Genomic DNA, 26,072 nt, shown 5'->3' with positions numbered 1-26,072 from the left:
TGGCTGGGGAGAGGGAGGTCTGGAGCCTGCTGCCCCCGCAACCCGGTCCCGGACAAGCAGAAGAAGATTAATGGATGGCGTGAATGCATACCTCACACAGAGCCATACCCTGGGTCATGGTAACGAACCCGCCTGAGCCCAGGGTCAGGAGCCCTGACGCCCATCGTGGTTTGATAAACCTTCAGCTCCACCTGAGCCACCATCCTCAGGACCTCACAGAGGTTCTCACAAACACACCTGCAGCGTCCTCCTACCTACCTGCTCCCTCATGTTACAGCTGCTGCTCATTGTGAACGCGGCTCATTGCTGACATGGACTGACAGGAAAGCCCACTGTGTGCATTCTACACTTTTTATTAGAAATAAAAGTTGTTACATACTTACATTTACACAAAATGGCAGAAATCAAACCAAGAATGTAAACCTTGTTTTTCATGATTTATTGGGGTTAATAACACTCACCTTCATTCCATTTCCAGAGTGTAACAATCAACCACTTGTGCTGAAATCTACAAAATCTGCTCTGACACAATCATAGGTGTCCGTTGCTACTGACAAGAAAGAAAGCTGTTTTGATGCTATGGACTGAGGCACATTTTAATTGGGTGAGGGGTGGGGCTATGTTATACATTCATTTTTACAATTTATATATTTAATGTTAAATGTAGCTTATGTACATTATTTTAGGGTGTCACATGCCACCCCATGCCACCACAGTAGCTCCGCCCCTGAGTCTAAGGAGTGCCGTTGGGACTTCATTGGTCAGCGTGTTTGTTGACCTTAGCCAAAAAATCCGTGTGAAACTGCACTCAAGTTTCAAGTTAGAAGTACGAATTTCGACCCTACTTTTCTTCCTTTCAGCTGATTGGTCAATGTCATGTTAATCACAAATGTAACTATCCAATCAGAGAACAGATGGGTTTGGTAAATGGTAAATGGCCTGTATTTATATAGCGCTTTACTAGTCCCTAAGGACCCTAAAGCGCTTTACACATTCAGTCATCCACCCATTCACACACTGGTGATGGCAGCTACATTGTAGCCACAGCCGCCCTGGGGCGCACTGACAGAGGCGAGGCTGCCGGACACTGGCGCCACCGGGCCCTCTGACCACCACCAGTAGGCAACGGGTGAAGTGTCTTGCCCAAGGACACAACGACCGAGACTGTCCAAGCCGGGGCTCGAACCGGCAACCTTCAGATTACAAGGCGAACTCCCAACTCTTGAGCCACGATCGCTGTCAGAGGGGCGCTTTTTTGAGCTGCAGGTCCTTGAAGGATAAATGCGCTTTCACGTCTCTTATCGCCTCACCATGATGGAAAACATCTGTGTGTGTCCAAGTAAACTCTTTCTCATAGGTTGATGTGTTCACACAGGGACCTCCAGAGCGTTTTCAAAGGCGCTGTCGACCTCGGAGGGAAAGCAGTGTTGTGGAAACGACGCACTCTTCACTAGTTGGGACAGTTACAAAGCTTTCCTCGTTATGAATGAGCGATACGTTTTTATTAAACATTTGAACATAATACAACACAAACTCTCGTAGAGGAGATAAAGTCAGAGAGATACATGTTTTGAAATGACAAGGATCAGGTGCATCTAGCACACCTGGAGCGATCGCTAAAAAACGATATACAAGCAGAGCTCAGCAGCCAGCGCAACAAATTCTGGATCGTTCGCTCTTAGTTAGCGGTGAGCACAGCGCACGCCGCGTCCGATGTGAAACGGCCTTCATGCTGCATAGTGTGACTCATAGCAGTGGTCCTGGGTCAACCCTGATTTTGTGTTAAAGTAATACTAAAGTAATAAAGGTGTTTCTGAACACTGGTATACCGCAACTGTATCCTTAGCTTATACTTAGCTTGTATGAGCCTTATGGGATCATTTATATACAGATCCTCCAACTTCAAACTGTATTACCCTTTAAGGACCTGCACTTCAAAAAAGCCTCACTCCAACAGCCAAACCCATCTGTTCTCTGATTGGATAGTTACATTTGTGATTGACATGACATTGACCAATCAGCTAAAAGGAAGAAAAATAGGGTCAATTCGTACTTGTAACTTGAAGCTTGAGTGCAGAGTTTCACACGGATTATTTGGCTAAGTTCACACAAATCTTTTTACACATACAAATCTTGATTTACAAGTACAAAATATTTATGACCACAATTTGAGCCCATATGTGTGTGTGTGGAAGACCAGTGCTGGGTGTTTTCTAGAGAAACACCAGCTCAGGAAGTGTGAGGGTGATGGAGGAAGGTGATAGTTGTAGATGGAGGTGATGTAGGAGTACCAAAAGTGCAGCTACTAGGAGGCTGACTGTCCAATCAGACTGCGTTTTCCCTGCAGAGGTGAAACCTCATTGACTCACACTGAGGCAGGAAGGAAAGAAAACAATCAGATGTGTTTGTCTGTCAGCGTGAACATTAGAACAGGTGTGGAGCAGGTGAGCTCAGCCATGAAGGCAGAGGGGGGCGACCCACAGGTCTGTGCTGCGCCGTGGGCTGACTCTGATCTTCATCTGTGACTCTTCCTCTCTCTCCTCCTCAGTGGTCTTCGTCTGCTGTTCTCCTGACGTCTTCAGGAAGTTGATGGTTGAGTTCAGGCGGGAAAATCTCACTCACGAGCAGTACGTCTTTTTCTATCTCGACGTGTTCGCCGACAGCCTGAAATCTGAACACCGCCAGCCGTGGCGCCGCGGGGACCGTGAGGACGCTATTGCCAAGGAAGCCTTCCAGGTATGGCATCAGTATCCAGGAGGAGGTCGGTCAAAGAAACCAGACTCTCCTGACTGCAGCTGACTCCACATGAACCTCACTGCCTTATACATCATACGTGATACATGACACGCTCTACTTTCAAGATCAGGCTTCAAACTTTCCTTTTTGCTAAAGCATATAGTTAGGGCTGGACCAGGTGACCCTGAATCCTCCCTTAGTTATGCTGCAATAGATGTAGGCTGCTGGGGGATTCCCATGATGCATTGGGTGTTTCTTCTTCACTCACTAGTTAATAGACTTAATAGACCTCTCTGCATTGAGTCATACTTGTTATTAATCTCTTTTTATTTCATGTTTTTTCTTTATTTTTACTACATTTTTACATCGTAGATACAAACTGAAGACATTAAATATACAAAGCAAGATATGTGGAATATGTAGCAAAGAAAAAAAGATAAATAACTAAATATTAGGGGTTGTTGCGAGATCGATCAACTTTAGACCAGACAACAAACGACGGAGACTCCGGAAAAGTGCAATCAAACGATGAGTTTTATTATCACAGGAGAACAACCAACCATCAGCATACAGAATGTGTTGCTCTGACAAGAATACACTGGGTTCTGGTTTTATAGGACAAAATATCACACCTACGTCAATACAGTTCAAAAATACTTGGTGACAGACGGGCAACAGTTCAACCCGTACAGGCAAGGGTTCATCACCTACACTTCTAATAACTATAAACTGACATATAACTTCTCCTTTCTTCATTACTTGCCTTTTAAGGTAATAACTTCAGGTCTCAGCTTTTCTGAGAGCTAATAATTGGACCCTCGTCATTAATCCCTAAGTAGAGTACTTTGCAGCCAGTCTCAAACTGAAGCAGAAGACGCTTAGGCCTTCGCTCAGACCTGCTACTAGATTAATATGTGTATTGTAAGCGTGCATGCAATTAACCTGCTATGTTCTCATCTCCCCTCAGCATGTATCATCTGGACACTCTCACCAGTGAAGCTTAAAACCTTCTCGAATGGAACATCAACTCTAACCAAGCACATTTATGCATTGTGTATAAAATGAACTCAACCTATAAAAATAGAAAGGTCAATGTGATGACAGACATATTCAATGCAATTTTATAAACCCTGTAGGAAATATTACTGATAAATGATACTGTGAAACATGTTATTAATACAATATCCATACGATACTTGTATGGATATTGAACCGTTCGATACAGTGCTTTCGGTTCGGTACGCATATGTATCGAACAATACAACATTTTTAATTTATTTTATCAACTGTCCTTCTGACGATGCTGTCTGTGTTGAGCGCTCAGTGGATCTGCGCTCGACAGTGCAGCCTAGGCGGAGTAGTCGAACGCAGATTCACTGAGCGCAGGGCAAGCTAGCAGACAGAAGCTAAGCTCTCCTTGCAACATGGCAAACTGAACCTCCCCCACCCTCATTCAGATCTGGCGTTTGGAATTATTTTGGTTTTCAAGTGACGTATGACCCTGAAGGTAAGCGCGTCATGGACTAAAGTAAAACAGTATGTTGGATGTGCCATGCAATGCTCAATTACATGGGTGGGAGCTAGTGTGTTAGCGCAGTTAGCTCATTAACGTGTTGGCCGTCCAGCCCCACGCACGGGGCGATTGGCGGTAACTTGTTAACGGAGATTTGCCGTGTTGTGGCGTTAACGTCATTTCAGATTAACGCTGACAGCACTAGTGGGAACACAACGAATATGACTGCACATTTACTCCGACATCATCCTAGTGCAAAGACAAAAACAACAAGCAGCATGCTACTAACTTTACCCGAGTCATTTAGACAGCCGTTAGCACAGGATTCTCCTTATGGGGACCTGATATGTTTAATATGCTGCTGAGAATATAGCCCAGAAGAAGCGTATAGTAGAGCTTTTATTTTGAAAGAGCCATTTCTCTGTAATAAACTCTCTTTTCCAAAGATGAGGGATTCCTCAGATATTTATTATTTTATTACTTTGTTGTTTCAGCAACATTAAATTTAAAAACTGTACTTTTGAGTTAAAATATATATTTATAATTTTAATAAATGACAAATTAAAAAGGCATGAACTTTTTTTTTTGTATCGAAAAAATATCGAACCGGGAATTTTGTGTATCGTTGCAGCCCTACTAATATGTTTTATACACCGCGTTCCAAATTATTATGCAAATTGTGTTTAAGTGTCATAAAGATTAAATAAGTTGTTTTTCAATTAAATGGGATTGTGTCTCAGAGCTCTTTGGATGACTGAAATCAATCTCGGACACCTGTGATCATCAGTTTGCCAGCTGAGCCCAATTAAAGGAAAACTACTAAAGAAGGATGTTCCACATTATTAAGCAGACCACCATTTTCAAGCAACGTAGGAAGGAAAAATGATCTCTGCTGCTGAAAAGCATAAAATAGTTGAATGCCTTGGACACGTAATGAAAACCTTGGCTGAGTCAGAGCACACATGGGTTCCTGCAGGTAAAGGCACAATGATGCCATTACAAAGCAGCAAACACATATTTGAATCTGCTGGTGCCTCTGGAGGCCTGCGAACATGAAGCTATAGGATCCTCCAGAGACTTGCAGTTGTGCATAAACCTTCTATTCGGCCACCCTTAACCAACACTCACAGCAGAAACGGCTGCAGTGGGCCCAGAACTACAGTGGGGCAAAAAAGTATTTAGTCAGCCACCGATTGTGCAAGTTCCCCCACCTAAAATGATGACAGAGGTCAGTAATTTGCACCAGAGGTACACTTCAACTGTGAGAGACAGAATGTGAAAAAAAAATCCATGAATCCACATGGTAGGATTTGTACCGGGAGGGAGGGGCGGGGCCATCTGCTGTGATTGGTTGGGGTGAGAGAAGGAAGACAGGATAAAGACATGCTGTGGAAGAGAGACAGAGGTTAATAACAGATATGATTCAGTGCAGAGAGGTCTGTTAACACATAGTGAGTGAGAAAGGTGACTGGAAAGGAAAAACTCAATGCATCATGGGAATCCCCGGCAGCCTACGTCTATTGCAGCATAACTAAGGGAGGATTCAGGGTCACCTGGTCCAGCCCTAACTATATGCTTTAGCAAAAAGGAAAGTTTGAAGCCTAATCTTGAAAGTAGAGATAGTGTCTGTCTCCTGAATCCAAACTGGAAGCTGGTTCCACAGAAGAGGGGCCTGAAAACTGAAGGCTCTGCCTCCCATTCTACTTTTAAATACTCTAGGAACAACAAGTAGGCCTGCAGAGCGAGAGCGAAGTGCTCTAATAGGGTGATATGGTACTACAAGCTCATTAAGATAAGATGGGGCCTGATTATTTAAGACCTTGTATGTGAGGAGCAGGATTTTGAATTCTGGACTTAACAGGAAGCCAAAACAGGAGAAATCTGCTCTCTCTTTCTAGTCCCTGTCAGGACTCTTGCTGCAGCATTTTGGGTTAGCTGAAGGCTTTTCAGTGAGTTTTTTGGACATCCTGATAATAATGAATTACAGTCGTCCAGCCTGGAAGTAATAAATGCATGAACTAGTTTTTCAGCGTCACTCTGAGACAGGATATTTCTAACTTTAGAGATGTTGCACAAATGGAAGAAAGCAGTCTTACATATTTGTTTAATATGTGCGTTGAAGGACATGTCCTGGTCAAACATGACTCCAAGGTTCCTCACAGCGTTACTGGAGGCCAAGGTAATGCCATCCAGAGTAAGAATCTGGTTAGATACCATATTTCTAAGATTTTCAGGGCCGAGTACAATAACCTCAGTTTTATCTGAATTAAGAAGCAGAAAGTTAGCGGCCATCCAGGTCTTTATGTCTTTAAGACATTCCTGCAGTTTAACTCATTGGTGTGTGTTATCTGGCTTCATGGACAGATAGAGCTGGGTGTCATCTGCACAGCAGTGTAAATGTATGCTATGTCTTCTAATGATACTGCCTAAGGGAAGCTTGTATAATGTAAACAGAATTGGTCCTAGCACTGAACCCTGTGGAACTCCATAATTAACCTCAGTGTGTGAAGAGGACTCTCCATTTACATGCACAAACTGGAGTCTATTAGATAGATATGATACAAACCACTGCAGTGCAGTACCTGTAATACCTACAGCATGTTCTAATCGCTCTAATAGGATATTATGGTCGACAGTATCGAACGCTGCACTGAGGTCTAGCAGGACAAGCACAGAGATGAGTCCACTGTCAGAGGCCATAAGAAGATCATTTGTAACCTTCACTAAAGCTGTTTCTGTGCTGTGATGAGCTCTTAAACCTGACTGAAACTCTTCAAATAAACCTCTGCAGATGATCTGTTAGCTGTTTGACAACTACTCTTTGATATAAAGGAAGGTTGGAGATTGGCCTATAATTAGCTAAGACTGCTGGGTCTAGAGATGCTTTTTGAGTAAAGGTTTAACTACAGTCAGCTTGAAGGCCTGTGGTACATAGCCGATCATTAGAGATAGGTTGATCATATTTAAGATCGAAGCATTAATTAATGGCAGGACTTCTTTGAGCAGTTTTGTAGGAATGGGGTCTAAAAGACACGTTGATGGTTTGGAGGAATCAGCTAAGAGAAACAACAGTCCATCATTAGTTTAAGAACTGAGGGTCCGTCAGTTTGGAAAATTGCTAAAACTTTGAATGTGTCCCCAAAATCCATCAAGCGCCACGATGAAACTGGCACACATGAGGACGCCCCAGGAAAGGAAGACCAAGACTCCCCTCTGGTGCTAAGGATAAACGTATCTGAGTCACCAGCCTCAGATGAGATAGATGCCACACAGAGCTCCAGTAGCAGACACATCTCTACATGTTCAGAGGAGACTGTGAATCAGGCCTTTATGGTCAAATAGCTGCTGAGAAACCACGACTAAGGAAAAGCAACAAGCAGAAGAGATTTGTTTGGACCAAGGAATGGACATTAGACCAGTGGACATCTGTGCTGTGGTCTGATGAGGTCAAATTTGAGATCTTTAGTTCCACCTGCCGTGTCTTTGTGTGATGCAGAAAGGTGACGGATGGTCTCTACATGCATGGTTCCCACTGTGAAGCTTGGAGGAGGAGGTGTGATGGTGTGGGGGAGCGTTGCTGCTGACACTGTTGTGGATTTATTCAAAACTGAAGGCACACTGAGCCAGCTTGGCTACCACAGCATCCTGCAGCAACACACCATCACATCATTGATTTATCAACACCACAATGACCCCAAACACACCTCCATGCTGTGTAAGGGCTCTGTGACCAGCAAGGAGCGCCATGGAGTGCTACGCCCGAAGGTCTGGCCTCCACAGTCACCTGACCTAACCCCAGTGGAGATGGTTTGGGATGAGATGGAGCACAGAGTGAAGGCAAAGGGCCAACAGGTGCTCAGCATCTGTCGGAACTCCTTCAAGCCTGTTGGAAACCATTTCAGGAGACGACCTCATGAAGCTCATGGAGGATAGGGTGGGTGGATTTTACGAAGAATGTAAATTATCAAACGTGTTTTGAGTTATTTCACACTTTGGTGTTTACTACATAATTCCATCTGAGTGTTCATTCATAGTTTCGATGCCTTCAGTGAGAATCTACAATATATATAATCATGAAAATAAAGAAAAACCATTAAAAGAGAAGCTGTGTCCAAACTTTTGAGTGCTAGTGTACATCACAGGTCATAGGTCAGTCTCAGGTGACCCGAAACGCCTCCTCCTGTCTGCAGAGTCAGGTGGGTGGAGTTTGTAAAGCAGTGAAATGATTGGATGGATTTACTGTGCAGCTCTGAGCTCCAGTGTGCTGCACGTGGACCTCGCCGTGTTTGTTCTCGCAGCTCCTCGCAGGAATCCGAGGAACCGTTTAAATCGCTCGTCACGTGTAGCTGCAGTGGTGTGAGAGGAAGAAACACTCATTAATCTGATGACTGCTGACGACTTGCAGCTGCACCTGGAGCGCCATGCGTCCTCACGGCTCGCCCTCGTTATGGAGTAATCACGCAAGCAGATCGGGCGCTGTAATCTTGGAGGAAAGGTTACGCTGATTAACCCAAATCTCTGCCTGACTTTATATCATAAATATGAGCTTCAGCTGAATTCAGCCCAAAGTTTCCAGCGTGATCTCCCACCTGCTGCCTCCTCAAACACCAGCACGAGTGAACGAGTGAAGAGAAACATGATTTCCATCAGCGCACATTTACTCATGACAGAGAACATGTCAAACATTTAAACACAGAAGATCTGCCAAAGTCAGCGAGCTAAAGAGAAACAGTTGGAGGAAGATTTAAGGGTGAGCTGGCAGCAGGTGGGTCACATGGTCATCTCAGAGGTTCTCCAGCCTGTTTCAGAATCACGTTCCTCGCTGTGGACATCGACACAGCATGATGTCATCAGCAAACTCAGAGAATCTGGAGGAATCTCTGTGCGCAGGGAGGAGGCTGTGTGTGAGTGTGTTACTGTGTGTGTGTTACTGTGTGTGTCCTCTGGTGCGACTCCCGGCTGAGACGGGACGGTTCATTGGGGAGGAGTCACGGGAAAACGACGTCAGCAGCAGGATCCCGGTGAACCTTCATTCTGTTCACTTCCTGTTAATCATAGTGAAAAGTTAGCTGCAGTTCACCTAGGGGGCGCTGTGAGATCAAAGTGAGCGGAGCTAAACAGAGGCTGTGTCCCAATTCAGGGTCTGCACGCTTGAAGTACGCATTTCAAGTGCGGTTACGTCACCGCCACGCGACGGCGGTCCCAATTTGAAGTGTACTTCAAATGCATACTCCAAATGCGCCGTCGATTTCCCCAAATATCAAGCGTGGTCCGGTGCACGCTTCGTGGTCCCATATATCCCACAATTCACAGCGCGGCGGTGGGTGTGGATAATTTTGCCGCAAAATACAGCAAAAGGGAGCGGCCGAAGAGTGAACTGTCAAAAGTAAGTAGTGAATATGACGTCACTTATTTATGCGCGAATGTTTAATAATGAAGAACATTAATAAAACATTGCTGTTATGTGACAATAGTGATGTTTGTACTTTCAGCGTTAACTTGGTTTTAAAACATATATATATATATATATATATATATATATATATATATATATATATATATATATATATATATATACTGGCAGCACAAATGAACCAGCTGCTAGTTAACGAGAGACACCCGGAATGGCTAACTGAAGGCCGGAAGGGACCGGTCCCCTCCAACTACCGACCAATAACCTGCCTCAGTACTACATGGAAGCTCCTGTCAGGCATCATATCGGCTAAGATGAACAGGCACATGGGTCAATACATGAGCGGGACACAGAAAGGAATTGGCAAGAATACCAGAGGCGCAAAACACCAGCTACTGGTAGACAGAACAATCAGCCGAGACTGCAAGACCAGACTGACCAACCTGTGCACTGCCTGGATTGATTACAAGAAGGCCTATGACTCAATGCCCCACAGCTGGATACTGGAATGCTTAGAATTGTACAAGATCAACGGGACCCTAAGAGCCTTCATCAGGAACTCAATGGGGATGTGGCGTACAACACTAGAGGCCAACTCCAAGCCCATAGCACAAGTCACCATCAAGTGCGGGATCTACCAAGCAGATGCTCTGTCCCCACTGCTGTTCTGCATAGGCCTGAACCCCCTCAGTGAGATCATTAACAAGACTGGCTACGGATACCGACTACGGAACGGAGCAGTTGTCAGCCACCTCCTGTACATGGATGACATCAAGCTGTATGCCAAGAGTGAACGAGACATCGATTCACTGATCCACACTACCAGGCTATACAGCAATGACATTGGAATGTCGTTCGGACTGGAGAAGTGTAGTCGGATGGTATCAAAGAGAGGGAAGGTAGTCAGAACTGAGGGGATTGAACTACCAGAAGGCAACATTGCAGACATAGAGGACAGTTACAAGTACCTGGGGATCCCACAGGCGAATGGGAACCATGAAGAGGCCGCTAGAAAAGCTGCAACCACCAAGTACCTGCAGAGGGTCAGGCAAGTCCTGAGGAGTCAGCTGAATGGTAAGAACAAGATCCGGGCCATCAACACGTACGCCCTGCCCGTGATCAGGTACCCTGCTGGAGTAATAGGCTGGCCAAAGGAGGAGATAGAAGCCACTGACATAAAGACAAGAAAGCTCCTTACCATGCATGGAGGGTTTCACCCCAAGTCCAGCACCCTGAGGCTGTACGCTAAGCGGAAGGAAGGGGGCCGGGGACTGGTGAGTGTCAGCACCACAGTCCAGGATGAGACAACGAACATCCAAGAATACATTGGGAAGATGGCCCCAACTGACCGAGTGCTCAGTGAATACCTCAGGCAGCAGAAACCCAAGAAAGAGGAGGGAGACGAGGAACCATCATGGAAGGACAGGCCCCTGCACGGTATGTACCACCGGCAGATAGAGGAGGTGGCTGATATCCAGAAATCCTACCAGTGGCTGGACAAAGCTGGACTGAAAGACAGCACAGAGGCACTAATCATGGCAGCACAAGAACAAGCTCTGAGCACAAGATCCATAGAGGCTGGGGTCTATCACACCAGGCAAGACCCCAGGTGCAGGCTGTGTAAAGATGCCCCAGAGACAATCCAGCACATATGTCAGATGGGACGACGGGAGGGTTTAAAAACTGATTTTTTGAGCACTTTTTGAACTTGTGAAAGCAAATTAACTTAACTTTCGTTTAATTTTAGGTTGTAAGAAATTATTTGGTTGACTTTTGTTTATAATTTTCCTCGAAATAAACGCCATATGATTTTAAACAATGGAGTCAGAAGTGCTTTCTAAAAGAAACCTCCCGTTGCCACCCACAGCCTTTTCTTGGACGCTTTTGGTGTTTGGAACATAAAAGGCCGTGACAGGAGCAGCGGGGTGAAGGTGACGCTGTCAGGAGGCTGCTCGCTTCACGCCCCAAACCAAAATGGAGGACGCTGTAAAGCGCCTCGCAGTGCTGTGACGTCGCTAACAAAAAGCGTTTACTGCAGGAGAAAACCTGTGAAACGTCTAAAGGTGGAACCATTTCTGCTGAGCTCGACAGCGCCCCCTATGGAGCAGGAAGTCACAGAGCCCCTTCAACCTGGACGAGCTCGATGAAGTTAGAAATATCCTGTCTCAGAGTGACGCTGAAAAACTCGTTCATGCATTTATTACTTCCAGGCTGGACGACTGTAATTCATTATTATCAGGATGTCCTAAAAACTCCCTGAAAAGCCTTCAGCTGATCCAAAATGCTGCAGCAAGAGTCCTGACAGGGACTAGAAAGAGAGAGCAGATTTCTCCTGTATGGTGCCGTCATCCATCTTTTATGTACAGTGTGTGGATTTGTGCAGCTGAAGCTCTGATGTCAGGCGTCTTCCTCACAGCACGTGTTTACTTCCTGTTTCATGTGAGAGGAAGCTCACGCTGGCTCCGAGTTTGACTGGACATAAATATTTTATCTGATTTCTTATAAAAACATGTAAAAGATTAATTATGGATCTGTGATGCGCCTTGTGTTGCTGTGTCCTGTCCTCATTCGTTAAAACAAAGACTCATAATAAATCTGTGTGTGGTTTCCAGAATGTGAAGATCCTGACGTACCGAGAGCCTCAGAACCCCGAGTACCAGGAGTTTGTCCAGAACCTGAAGGCAGATGCCAAGGACATGTTCAACTACACCATAGAGGACTCACTGGTCAGTGTGTGTGTGTGTTCAAACTGGACACTTTACTAGGTACACTTTGCCAGCAGGGGGGTGGAGCTTGTTTCTCTACACAGCTGCTGCAGATGTGTCGGCTGCTCTGAGGGTCTCTGACGTGTGAGGACAGCAGGTTTTATTTCACACATCCATAATTTTCTGATTAAAACGAGATGATGACAAAGTAAAAGGTGAACAGAGATGAGATCAATCACCTCGACACTTTTATCGATGAATAACCATGAGATGAAAATATTCTGGAGACCAGATCCAATCAGAAGCACTGAAGCTGTCCAGCTCTGTGAGTCTGTGTGGTTGCAGTTTCCTGCTCTTGCTGGCACAGTGTGCTCTTCTGCAGAGCAATGAGTGGTGATTGGAGTTCAGGTCCCTGCAGATGCACAGCGACCACGCCACGCTCACAGCCTCTTCAGGGCCGTTTTTCTGCCCACGAGTGAACAACGCGCTCGTCCTGAGGCCGAATCGTGAAGCTGGCTGCTTCTGAAACATCTATTGCTTCATCGTTTCCTGAAGCGCTCACTCCCAGCGGGAGCGCTGGCTGATTAGATATTCTGACAGGTTAATAGGAACATGTCAGGCGCCGCTGCTGCTGCACAAAGAGCAGCGATGTGATAGATACTGGAGGAAGTGATGTCATTAAACATCACGGTGCCACTCTGAGCTCTGAAGATCAAATTATTATGCAAATCTGTGATTAGAGGCGAGGCAGCGAGGAGGAGCTGATCCTGTCACGCCGAGCAACGCTGACTTTGCTCGTCAGACGACGGCGTGTGTCTCGCTTCCTGCTGACAAAAACAAGAGGTGAAAGAGAACTGCCGGGAGGGTGGAGACAGACCCACAGTTTAAAGTTTCGCAGGGAAACATCACGAATGAAATCCTGTACCGCCTGGAGCGTTTGTTCCCGGGTCAGCGTGCAGCTGCAGAGGGATCGGGCCGGGCCGAGCGGCTGAGGAGGAGCTCCACCCGTCCAGTTTCTGGGTCTCCAGCCCCACCTGTGCTGCGTTGATGCTTGGCCATCTCTGATGGCCTCAGCAAAAACGGACGCCACAAGACTGTAGCGGTAGTAACCAAGGAAACGGCAAAGAAGTCACAGGTGTGGGTAGAAGACACCACCTGTGTGCACACAAGGTGTTGTGGTAGAGGCCTGAGTGGTGTGTGTGTGTGTGTGTGTGTGTGTGTGTGTGTGTGTGTGTGTGTGTGTGTGTGTGTGTGTGTGTGTGTGTGTGTGTGTGAACGACTGACCCTCTGTGTGTTTCTTGCAGATGAACATCATTGCTGGAGGCTTTTATGACGGCCTGATGCTCTACGCTCACGCTTTGAACGAGTCCATGTTGGCGTCCAACAAGCGTCCGAACGGGAAGGACGTGACCCCGAGGATGTGGAACCGAACCTTCCCCGGTCAGTGCTCGCCGTTCGTCTCCTTTAAAGCTGACGCTTACCATTTCCACCTTTGTGACGGAGGCTGTTTGGTGCGACTGTGCAGCAGAGCTGTTCTGCAGGTGTGTGTGTGTGTGTGTGTGTGTGTGGGGGGGGGGGGGGGGGTCGTGGTGCTCTGTGAGTGACGGGTGGGGTTGGGTGAGTAAAGCTCGGTTGGGGGGGATTGAAATGATGATGGTTTGGTGTAGGACTGGGCGATATGACCTCAAAATTCACATCTTGATATTCTTTAGCTGGATGGTGATATAAGATATAGATCTGCATATTTTTAAAGCCATAAAGTAAGAACAAACAGAGTTCTCAGTCACAGCTGTGTCCCAGATCTCACACAGGCACTTTTATTAACAAACAGCGCAGATGTACAAGAACAAATTACTCAGAAATAAGTTATGAGCATTCATTAAATAATAATGCTCCATAAATAAAAGAAAACAATGTTGTTTTTGTGCATAACAAAGAGCTCACAACTGAGCAGTCAAAATGTGAACTAACAGACGCTGAGCGTAATCACAAAGATTTCACAGCTGCTCTGTTCTGAAGTTCTGCTGCGTGACCGACAGCCTGGAGTTTGAAATCCGCTTCGTGTCTCTGAACAGGAGCCGTCTGTGGTCCTTATACGCACACAGTACGGTAACATTACGATGAAACACAGTACGTATCACTCCGCGAGGCTCCTCGGCTAGTGATGGTAAATTTGATTCTTTTTACTGAATCGAGTTTTAATGAGTCACTCACCAAAGTGAATCGGGTTTTTTCAGTCATTTGATTCACTGAGTCAGTCGACCAGAGAGTGCAAAAAATTTACATTTTCACTCAAACTTAATTTGTTTCTCTTTTCATGTAAATCCTACTGCTAAGATGAATGATTCTAAAAGAAAACTATTTTATAGAGCAAAAAGGAGCAAAAACATTTCTAAAATTAAGCAATTTCCTATCAAAATTGCTTAATAAACATTTATTTTGTTTATTTGTATTTTATTAGTATTTTCCTTAAATGTGTCAAATATATATTTTTTCATCTAAATGTCCACTGAGCTGTGAGCCAGGGGGCGGTAATGCGCCTTAACATTGGTTGCCAACCAAGAAGAAGAAGAAGCTGTGAGCCAGGAGGGAGGGGGTGAGTAGCTCAAATGTGCTGTTAGCATGTTAGCAGAGCGATGCTACTGTGAACCGAGGAGCTATTTTCTTGATGTGAGCTTCTACTCAGGGTTTTTTCTTCCAGTTCAGAGCAGAAATTCTTTTGTTAAGATACTGGATGTTGTGTTTTTCTCCACAATTTTAATTATAAGGTAGATACATTGCTGCTAACAGCAACAGGGATGAGTCAGTGAGTCAGTTGGGCTTGTGAATCATGATTCATGAGTCAGTAAAGTGATTCTCGAGTATTGAACGATTCGTTCATGATTCGCGCATCACTAGTTCAGTGAAGGAGAGGCGGAGCAACGCAGCGTAGAGACAAAAGTGGACGAAAGAGGCAAACTTGCGGCTCCAGAAGTATAATTATAACGCAACATAAACTTTATCGATATAAATGTTATTGTCACATCTCGTATCTCGTATAAAAATATATCAATATATTTAAAAATTCGATATATCGCCCAGTCCCAGTTTGGCGGGTAAAGAGGGATGGGTGAAGCAGCACGTGCTGTTTCTGCGGCAGGTAACCGACACGCAGCGCCGCAGTGTTGTTGTGTTGACGTGTTACTGTGTTGCATTGCATTTTTTAGTGTTTTAAGACTCGGTCGCTCGGCAGCCCACTGTGTGTCAGACACGCTGTGAGGAAGCAGCAGGAACAGGACGCTGTGGTTGTGGACGCCGCCGACGTCTCCGTCAGACAGGACGCTGTGGTCGTGCAAACCGCCGCCGTCTTCCTGAGACACTTTCTGAGATTTTCTGTGGTTTCAAATAAAACCTTGAAACTGCCGCTGGTCATCCCAACGTCGCACACTGGAAGGTGGTCGAGCTCAGCCGGCGTAGGTGCACGCCATCCTGCAGGAACACGGCAACGAGCGAGCTGACTCCACAGAGCTCATCGGCTCAGCTTCTGTGGGACGTTCTGGAAAAACCATCACAGCGTCCCAGTGACCGTCAGAGGTCTGAGGGGTCTCTGCGGGTCAGGTGGAAGGCGTGAAAGGCTTCAGGGCTGTGATGTCAGAGACGCTGGTCGTGACTGAAGCTGAGAGCTTCGTATACGACCGCGAGTCATGTGATGACGGAGACGTGAACGGCTTGCAGTCTCCCGTCCACATCAAAATGTTTCGATGAACGTCAGCGTCCCTACTGAGATGGAGGACGAGAGAGTGACCTTTGACCTTTGTGACATGTCTAAAGTGCCAAACAGCAGCCAGGTGGTTGCAGTTAGAAACACTCGTCCGACAGGTGAGACCCAAGCAGACGTGGGCTGGTGCCGCTCCGCCAGGTGTTGCGGTGCAGGTAAAGGTGTGCAGACAGCAGTCTTTCCTCAGGATCAGCAGCCAGTGCTGCTCCGGGGGAGACGCTGATATTCAAGAGGCTTTGTGAGCGCTCCTTTCTCTGATTTTTCTCCTGTTACTGAAACGCTCTGACCTCCTCGCCTCGCTGTCAGCCAGCCCTGGACATCTCCTAAAAATATCTTGGAAATCGAATCATGTGAAACCAGAGTCCTGCTTTCAGCCTGTCCTCCACCCGCCTGCCTCTCCTCTGCTCCGTCCTGTCCACATCCATCACGGTGAGGCCTCGTTAGCGTCACCGTGTCTGCACTCACGCAGACGAGACCGCTTCAGCCAACGAGCCTCCGTTTATGCACTCGTGCCTTAATGGTGTTCTCGTAAAAGCATCAAAGGTGATTTACGGTGTTGAGCACAAAGTGTTGGTCATGTGACAGATCTGCAGAAACATTTGAAACTGTTCACACCCTCAATTTATTACAACAGCCAATCAGAGAGAGTCTACTGAAGAGAGGGCGAGCTGGGGAAATGGTCCTGCCCAGACTGCCAGCTGTTCCTAAAAAGGGCTGTCACCCACCCGACTGAAAGGATGGAGATTTGATTTGTGGATGCTGCGATCGTGTCCTGACTGGAAAAGGCAGATTGTGGATCGTTGAACGCTCTCTGGCAGACGTTATCACGTTTCCCTGCGAATAAACAGTGAAGCAGACTTCCTGTGGTGTGAAATGTGACTCCTGCTAGGAGGAGGCTGGTCTCCTCCTTCCCCGAGCTGACCCTCCCCCTCTGTTTCCAGGACAGCTGTCACTGAACCCGGTCTGCACGCACTCTTTATTTGAAATGTTTATGAGCGCAGACACCTGCAGGGCCACCACGCCGGACCCTCGCCTACTGCGGGCAGCTGGTGGTGAGCTTTCATGTCTCCTGTGTGATGAACCTGTTTGCCTGCTTGAGGAGTGCAGTGTCCTAATGAGATTTGTCAGTCTTCCTAATCTCTGATTTATAAGCCGTGAGATGAGGTGATGTGGTTACCAAGCAACAGCTTTCAGCTTCCAGGTCCAAAAACAGATGTGAACCTGCAGTATGTCAGAGACAGACCCCACATCCAGCTGTCAGGTTGCCAGAGGAACACGAACACGTAAACACACGACTGCACAAAGGCCGAACTCGGCGCCAAAACATGACGCACTCACAGGGGGGCGGGGCCACGACACATCCATCCAGCCTTCCAAACATAGGGTAGACCCTGCAATAATACATACAGAGAAAAACCCAGCAATCATATGACCCCTATGAACAAGCACTTTGGCGACAGTGGGAAGGAAAAACTCCCTTTTAACAGGAAGAAACCTCCAGCAGAACCAGGCTCAGGGAGGGGCGGGGCCATCTGCTGTGATTGGTTGGGGTGAGAGAAGGAAGACAGGATAAAGACATGCTGTGGAAGAGAGACAGAGATTAATAACAGATATGATTCAATGTAGAGAGGTCTGTTAACACATAGTGAGTGAGAAAGGTGACTGGAAAGGAAAAACTCAATGCATCATGGGAATCCCCCGGCAGCCTACGTCTATTGCAGCATAACTAAGGGAGGATTCAGGGTCACCTGGTCCAGCCCTAACTATATGCTTTAGCAAAAAGGAAAGTTTGAAGCCTAATCTTGAAAGTAGAGATAGTGTCTGTCTCCTGAATCCAAACTGGAAGCTGGTTCCACAGAAGAGGGGCCTGAAAACTGAAGGCTCTGCCTCCCATTCTACTTTTAAATACTCTAGGAACAACAAGTAGGCCTGCAGAGCGAGAGCGAAGTGCTCTAATGGGGTGATACATTTATGTTATCTGGCTTCATGGATAGATAACTCTTGGTGTCATCTGCGTAGCATATCCATCCATATATCCAGTATGGATGGATATGCTACAATAATTTGCCATTAAATGAACTGGTTTCTCGCTGTCCTTCTTCTACCACCAGTCCATCTACAGTCAGCCAACACTGTCTGCTCCACCGACTCTGATTTCCATTAAAAGTTTATGGTGCAGAGTTTGAATTTATATGATGAGTGTTGTGAAATGTTAGCTTAAAGAACAATATATCAAATACGTTTCAATGTCTTCTTGAAAAATGGCCGTCAGCCCACTTTCACACCATTTTTTCTACACCTTGAAATCTGACGGAGTGCTTGAACAAAAAATCTCAAAAGCTAAAAAAGCTCAAATTCAGGGACTTTTGACAACAACTCCAGCTGCTCTCCAGAGTCCGTATTCAAACACACACGAGTGACAGATGGTGGTTTTTTACATTCTGAGTCACATAAATTAAGAAAACTACATTTTTATTCAAATTTCATGGTAGAAGAGCAAAATCTGACAAACTGTGCCACAAAATCAAACAATCAGCAGATGATCCGATTTGAATTTTAATGTTCGATTGTTTAATTTCTTTCACAGTGTGAAGTTTTTATTAGTGAACTGAACTTTTTCAGATTTGAACTCGACAAAAGTCTTTGAGATGTTAATCTTCAAACATCGTCTCAACTTTCACAGTGAAAACGTGTCCGTGTCTGCAGATTCACAGCGCCCTGCACTCTAGGCGCTGTCTCGCTCCATGACGCAGGTTTCTCTGCAGCTTCAGAGTCTTTGATTCGTTTGCAGCGATAGTTGTTTCTTCCAGCTTCCTGTCTGCGTGACTCTGCCTTCTCTCTCTTCCACACAGCAGATTATCTACCCCTGTGCACATTCATGCTTAACGGGAGGTTACAGACCACAGCGCTCCGCAGGATGATCCGTGATCAGGCAGAATGAGCGTTACAAGAGACGGAAAAGCTGTGAATGAGACAGAAAGAAGGGGAGGGTGGCTAATAAGATCTCATCAGAGATAATCTCCATGACAAACAGGACACGAGAGGAAGGAGGCAGGCCGGCTGTGAAGACCGTGAATCGGAGTGAGAAGATCAGATTACAGCTTCCTCTCTGCTGTTTCCGCTCCATTAACTAATGGACGAACACGTCGCAGCACGTTTGAATGATCGGGAATATTACAGCAGGTCTGCAGCAGATTTAATGCAGCAGCTCGCTGAGACGGCTCTCAGGAGGAAACAGCTGGGGTCAAATTTCAGGACAGTTTATTCAGGAAAAGTTTCTAAACCTGATCTGGAAAGTTCTGGATGATCCCCGAGATGGAAAGTTTGTGAGGCTGAGGACGTACCGCCTCGTCCTCTGTCATTCCTGCAGATGAGCACAACGCTCAGTCTGTTTGCACAACCCACTGTCATTGTTGCACTGTTGTGTGTCTGGATGCTTCTGCTCTGTCTGGGGTTTTTTGCACACTTGCACTTTGTGTTGATTGTCATATTTAGCACCGTGGTCTCAGAGGAACTGCGTACGGTCCCACTGCACATGGTTGAAATGACAGTAAAGCCTCTTGACTTGATGAGGCAGCGCACTGAGGCTCTGATAATCAGCAGAGACCCTGAGGCCACAGGCCAACCCGCTGCTGCTGCTGGAGAAATGTCTAATTAACCCACCCGAGCGATCTTCCACTTTATTTGCAGCTGCTGAGTTTGTGCACTCAGTTAACGCCATCACTCAGCTGCACTACACCTTAGAAAGTGTCGGTGCTTCGCTGCACAGTAAGAACAGAGACTGAATGAAGTTCCTGCTTTACAGAGCCAGAGCTAACCCACGCTGAGCAGCATCAGCTGAACGGGTGAAAAGGTTAGAACAACCCAGCGGTTGTAGCTCTTGGGTTGGGTTGGAGTACTGAACTGCCACGTTACCCTGGGATCCAGTCCAGGTACCCAGTTCAGCTTCACAGGTGAGATTAACCTGTCTGACACCCAGTGGACCAGGATTCACAGATGTTTCCAAAAGGCTGAGGAAAATCGTCCATCCAGCTGCTAACGTGCTTCCTTTTCTTATTTTAAAAACCAGCCCCAAAAACATGTCGGTCAATGACAGCTCCCTTCTGAATGTGAGACGCGTAGCTGTCGGCGTGCTGCAGAGGATGTTGTTCGGATGCCCAATGATCTGGTTTCTCTCAGTCAGCCACACTGAGACCAGCACGTGAACAAGGGCTGGTTTAGGCCACCAGTGTTGTAGGACTCCATGTTTCAGTTTAGTGAACACCAGAGATGGGCAGTAACGCGTTACTGTAATCTGATTACTTTTTTCAAGTAACAAGTAAAGGGATTACTATTGCAAAAACGGTAATTAGATTACCGTTACTTTCCCGTAGGAACGCTGCGTTACTGCGTTACTAAAACCGTGATTTTTTGCGAGAATGTCTCACGACAGTGACGTAAGCGAGTGCGACGTTCGTGACAACAGCTGTCTGCAGATCAACAATGGATCATATATCGAGTGCAGAGAGAGTATGAGCGTGCAGCGTTTAAAGCGTGGAAGTACTGACCTTACTTTGAGTTTGATTCCATAAAAAGTGACAAAAACATTAGCGTCCGCTGTGCGTGGGAAGAAAACTTCTTTTTACAGCGAAAAAACCCCTAAACTTCCAACAAGCACCGAGTAGCTACGACGTAATGGGAAACTCACAGAGAAACTCGCGGATTCTTCCACTGACCGCGGCACACCTGCACCAGGGTAAACCTCCGCCTGCCCCACTCCTGCTTTACAGGTGAAAATAGAGCAACAGGACCGCTGAGTCTGTGACTTTATTTATTTTCTGCTGTGTTTTACTTGCATCTATTTGAAAGACTGAGTGTAAACACACAAAATATTTTATTTTATGTGCTGGAATGTGCAGATTAAAACTAACAAAACAAGTTTTAATCAAGTTTTAACCTGTTCGCGCAGTAACGCGCGAACAGGTGTGAAATGTGTGTGTTTAGTTAGTTTGTTTTAATCAATTTTAAATCATACTTTTTATTTGTTTTTGTTTCTAATGTCTCTGTAAAGCACTTTGAATCACCTTGTTGTTGAATTGTGCTATACAAATAAATTTGCCTTGCCTTGCCTAAAAAGAGACTTTTCCATTTGATTACATTTTGTATGATGGATTATGCAGAAAAAGTAGAATTGGGCTGAAAGATCTATCGCTTTATCACCTATTCAGGTTGTAAATCGGGTTTTTAAAAAGTAACTAAGTAATTAATTACTTTTGAAAACAAGTATTCAGTAAAGTAACAGGATTACTTTTTTGGGGGAGTAATCGGTAATTAGTTACTGATTAGTTTTTTCCAAGTACCTTGACCAACACTGGTGAACACAGCTGGCTGATGTGAAGGTGGGTCACTGTAAGGTGGGACCTTCCAGTTTGCTGGCCGGATGAATTTATTGGAAAAGGAGCTGAATGAGAGAGAAGAGTTCCTGAGGTGGGATGTAGACAGGCTCACCGGGAAACAGTAATGTTGGTGCACTGGCTGTTGGTGTCAGACTGGATAAACCTCCATTGACGGGAACAGTAACAGCTGTGAAAGTGCAGCTTTGATCTGCTTTGATGTCATGGAGACAGTGTTTCCTCAGGATGCAAAGAACGAGGCCGGAGCGCACGCTCAGCTGTCCGCACGATCCCAAAAAGCTGCAAAGAAGTCAGTTTGGGTGCTGGAGATCACATGTTCCAGCAGAAACTATTCACAGCCTCACACGTGAAACCAGCGTTCACCCTGATGCCCTGTGTTGTGTGTCGATTAGCTCGGCCGCTTCCAGGAACTCCAGCCAGCAAATCCTGGATTGGAACGAACTCGAGATGCCGAGACTCCAGGCTGGATAAGCACTCCAGTGCTGAGCCTTGGGACAGCTGGTCCAGGTTTATTAAGTTAGGCTGCACGATTTTGTCTCACACTCACGCCATTCAGTCACATCAGAATCATAGAAAACGTCAACACTGATCAGAGAGGTCCATGTCCAACGTTACAGCCACGTTTCCCGCTGTTGTCAGCGCTGAAGACGGCGTCTTAGGAAGCACAGACACGTGAAGTGATGTACCCGGGGTTTGGGAACGTCAGCCACATACAGCGATGAAATACTGGAACGTATTTCAACTGTGAGCTGTGAAGCAGGGACGGGTTCAGACTCTGATCGTTTATCAGCACGTATCCATGTATAAGACAAAGCTGACGCTGTGAGGCTCCATCAGAGGTGTGAGCATCACCGCAGACGTCTTTGTGTCAAAGTAACTGAGGATAAAACATGAAGCAGGTTTTCCTGTTCTGGCTTTTTATAGCAGAGAAGCTTCAAACTCTTCTGCAGTCGATCAAAGACTGAAGCAACCTGATGCTGCTGAAGTGAAGCAGAGTCACAGAGGTTCGATCACAGCTGAGCAATCACTGAAGTCTAAATGTCTTCAGTCTGAACAGAGGTGAGGCTTTGCTGTCAGAGGCCGACAGCAGCGAGCGCAGCAGCGGAGTGTGAGCAGCAGGAGACGGAGATTTGATGGTAAAAGTCTGAGTGCACTGAGGGAGAGAGAGCTGTGCAGGAAGTAAAACAGCCAAAGTCAGAGAGAATTCATGACGACGTTTCTCAAACGTGAAGTTTGAGCTTCTTTCTGGTTCTGTCAGTTTTGGTCAGAGAGACGAAACCTGCAGAATCTGAGTGTTTCAGCCCCGACGTCTGTGGACGATCCACGCTCTGTGTCTCTGCTCTCATCTCCTGGTTGAGCTGATTCTGGAGTTTCTGATTAATTACATTTATATTTAAATCCAGGATTTAATGAATCGAGATCACTTTATTCAGACTAAAACCGATTTGAATCAGGAAATAGATTTTTAAAAGCCAGCCCTGGTGTGGACGTGGATGCGATGAAGGATAACATGTCACCGCAGTCGGCTCTGTGAACATTTTAAGACTTGTTAGTTACACTAAAACACAGATTTCTCTGAAGAGGTCAGGAACAAATGTCCACACAAAGCAAACCTGCGTGGAAGATGCCTCCACCCACCCATTCATCCTCACGAGTGTCAGCATGATGCTCTGCCTCTGCCTATTTCCTTTCACACCTTCAAACCAAAGCCCTGAATGAACGAACATTTTCCTTCATTGCTGTTTGTCATTACAAAGCTGCTCTTATCCTGCTTGCTTCTTTTCTCCAGTGCCAGTTTTCACTGGTGAACACTGTATTAGTATTGCGTATGAAACGCTGAGTGCCCCTTCACCTGCACAGTCACTGACTGTCTCAGGCAGTGGTTCAGTTCTGTCAAATGAACTGGAAGTTGGTAAAGAGACAAAACGTTGTTGTGCGCCTGAGAGCTCGGGAACAGGAAGAACACGCTGAAGGACTTTAGGATGCTGTCTGTGGGTTTAAGGAGCCGGTTTTGCTCATCATTTCCTTTCAACGATCGCCTTTTTCATTGAACACAGATCCTGTGTTTCAGTGTTAAAAGCTTCATTGCTCCAGTTCAGGGCGAGCACTTCAGACGTGTCTACTCACGTTGCTTTCAGCTGGAGCCACAAATGTCTAAAGAGGCTAAAAACGAAGGCAGCTGCTGAAAGTTCAAACGTTTCTTTAAACTTTAGACGAGTTTAAAGTTCTTCTTTAAGCTTGTCTACCAGGATGTGGATGACTGTGCCAGAGGTTTCCCATCAGACCAACCTACCAACAAGAACACGACTCGCCTTAGTGCGGTGCGTCCTGAGAGCGCCACCTTTAGCTTTCACCACTCTCTTTCTGTTGTAGCGTTGTCATAGAAACGCAGAGCCATGTTTGAGCGCCGCCTGCTCAGACTGACCATACAGCTGCAGCTTTGGTTCAGAGGTGGACTTTGGTGTGAGACTGGAGCTGGTTGGACTGGATGTTGATTGGTTAGATCATTGTTTATAGTTGGACGTGGTTAATAGATATTGTTGGACATTGTTTATGAGGTATTGGCTTGTAGTTAATAATAATAATAATAATGGATACTTTATTGATCCCCATGGGGAAATTACTTGTTTTTCTCTGCATTTGACCCATTCACTCAGTGAAGCAGTGGGCAGCCACTAAGCAGGCGCCCGGGGAGCAGTGTGTAGGGACGGTACCTTGCTCAGGGGTACCTCAGGGTAGCCATTAAGTGGATTCGAACCCCCGACCTTCCGATCATGGGGCGACCACTTTACCTACTGAGCTATCCCTGCCCCTGTTGGACTCTGTGCTGTTACGATTGTCTCAGACAGTTTTCTGGCTGGTTTTTGACTGGCTGGTCACTGTTGTTGGTTTTGGCTGATGTTGGACTGGTTTAGTACTTCATACAGGGTTGGATTGTTTTGGAGCGATTCTGGGATTTTACTGGGATTACACACTGACTGTAATCCCAGTAAAAGCCGGTCAAGCAGTTTTCTTATAGTTGACAGGTGAAAGCAGAAGTCCTGGATTCAGATGAGACATTTATTATCCCGTGATCTCGTAAAGACTAACCTTCACTCGTCTGCGTTGGCCCTTCACACACACATGCACACGCAGACACACTAAGCAAGCACACAGCGATTCCTGGAAAGTAAGGCATGACCTCCCAGGAACACGTAAACTTCCTGGGGTCAGTGTTAACAGCTGCAGGTGTGACTCATGTTGTGAGGACATAGATGTGTTTACATGGTCACATTCTGCGGTCCTGAGTTCCTCGTGGGGACAAACTCGTAAATCATTACATGTTAAAGTCACGGGGAGGTTAGGGTTGGTCGAGCTGAAGTTAATGTTAGATCGGATTTCCAGGAAGAAGACATGACTGTGCGTGTGTGTGGTCCACATATATTTATGATTTTTTAATAAGCTGACATTAAAACAGCAGGAAAGCTCGCTGTCCAATCAGCACGTCTCTCTAAATGTCATCCTTGGACCGCCGCTCGCCCTCCGTGGACCCGCGCCTCATTGTTACGTGACAGCCAATCGCAGCAAAGATTATGCTTCATGAACATCACTTACTCCATGTTTTTATTGTCTCGTTGTATCTACGCTGCAGCATTACTTTTATTTTCTCAGCATTACTTTATTATTGCTTATTATTTATCGATTGCTTGTATTGATCTGAGTGTGCTCTGTTAAACAATCTCAGGGGCTGCACGGCCCAGTTTAAGATAAAGAAGGATTATTTTGAACCGTAATCATGCAAAGCTGCTCACGATGGGTGTCCTTAGCTGAATGTGCTGTTCATGTTTTTGAGTTTTATTGGTTCTGTTTGTTTGAAATGTTTCTTTGTTCTTTCCTCCTGAAAGCATCAGAAATCAAAACTTTGTCTTTTGAAGTCAGCAGATAAGAACACAAGAGACCGAAACCCTGAAAGGACCCATAAAACCTCTGTGGACAATAAAAGGATCCAATAGTGATTTAAAGCAGCACTTTTATAAACCAGCACCATAAAACACGTCTCACTGTGATGAATCCTTATCTTTAGATCAGAGTCTGGCTCATCGTTTCTAAGTAACACATGAAAACATCATTCTTCCAGAGCCTGAAGGTCGGAGGAAGATCGTGGTTCCAGGAAATGGCATGAGAGCTCACGACCTCCACGCCATCATCAGCCCACAGCCTGACCTCTGCACTCCACCACCACGCATTTGTTCGCTCTGAGCTCCAAACGCTAAGTGCTGAAGGGAGGGCGGGGTTACACCCAGGGTTTACGGGCATGTGATCGATTAGCGCCATCGTTTCCCTGCGTGGCTTTTGCACATACAGGAGCTAAGGTGTGGGTGTGACAGCTGTTGTGGCTTTAACCCTGTGAGTTCAAAGGTCGGGGTCATGACCCCCGAACCCGCTCCATGGCTTCTCAGTCTGGTGTAAATTTAAAAACAAATTGTAGTTGGTGTTTCTCAGCTTCTGTGATAGTGTTCACGTCTGAGTGTGGGTCCCCTCCGCCCCGGCGTCCCGGAGTACCAGCCGAGACGTC

The 26,072-nt window shown here is 46.1% G+C and overlaps 1 protein-coding gene across 5 annotated transcripts in view; it reads left to right on the top strand.

Moving 5' to 3' along the window:
- The window catches only part of LOC308405421 (atrial natriuretic peptide receptor 1-like), a 64,983-nt gene that overhangs the window by 16,152 nt on the left and 22,759 nt on the right, over window positions 1-26,072 (top strand). For 4 of the 5 annotated variants that reach the window (XR_013973333.1, XM_080896059.1, XM_080896056.1 and 1 more), the window contains 3 exons: window positions 2,549-2,736; window positions 12,275-12,388; window positions 13,672-13,807. Coding sequence is in view for 4 of the 5 variants with exons in the window: in XM_080896059.1 (XP_080752185.1) it covers window positions 2,549-2,736; window positions 12,275-12,388; window positions 13,672-13,807 (438 nt within the window). In the remaining variant the exon portion in view is untranslated. The remainder of the gene's footprint in view (window positions 1-2,548; window positions 2,737-12,274; window positions 12,389-13,671; window positions 13,808-26,072) is intronic. The other variant, XM_080896058.1, reaches the window with a different exon arrangement.

This window comes from Rhamphochromis sp. 'chilingali', assembly GCF_963969265.1.
Source record: "Rhamphochromis sp. 'chilingali' genome assembly, chromosome: 11".
In the NCBI taxonomy this organism is placed as follows: Eukaryota; Metazoa; Chordata; class Actinopteri; order Cichliformes; family Cichlidae; genus Rhamphochromis; species Rhamphochromis sp. 'chilingali'.
This window is presented reverse-complemented; position numbering and strand designations above follow the sequence as displayed.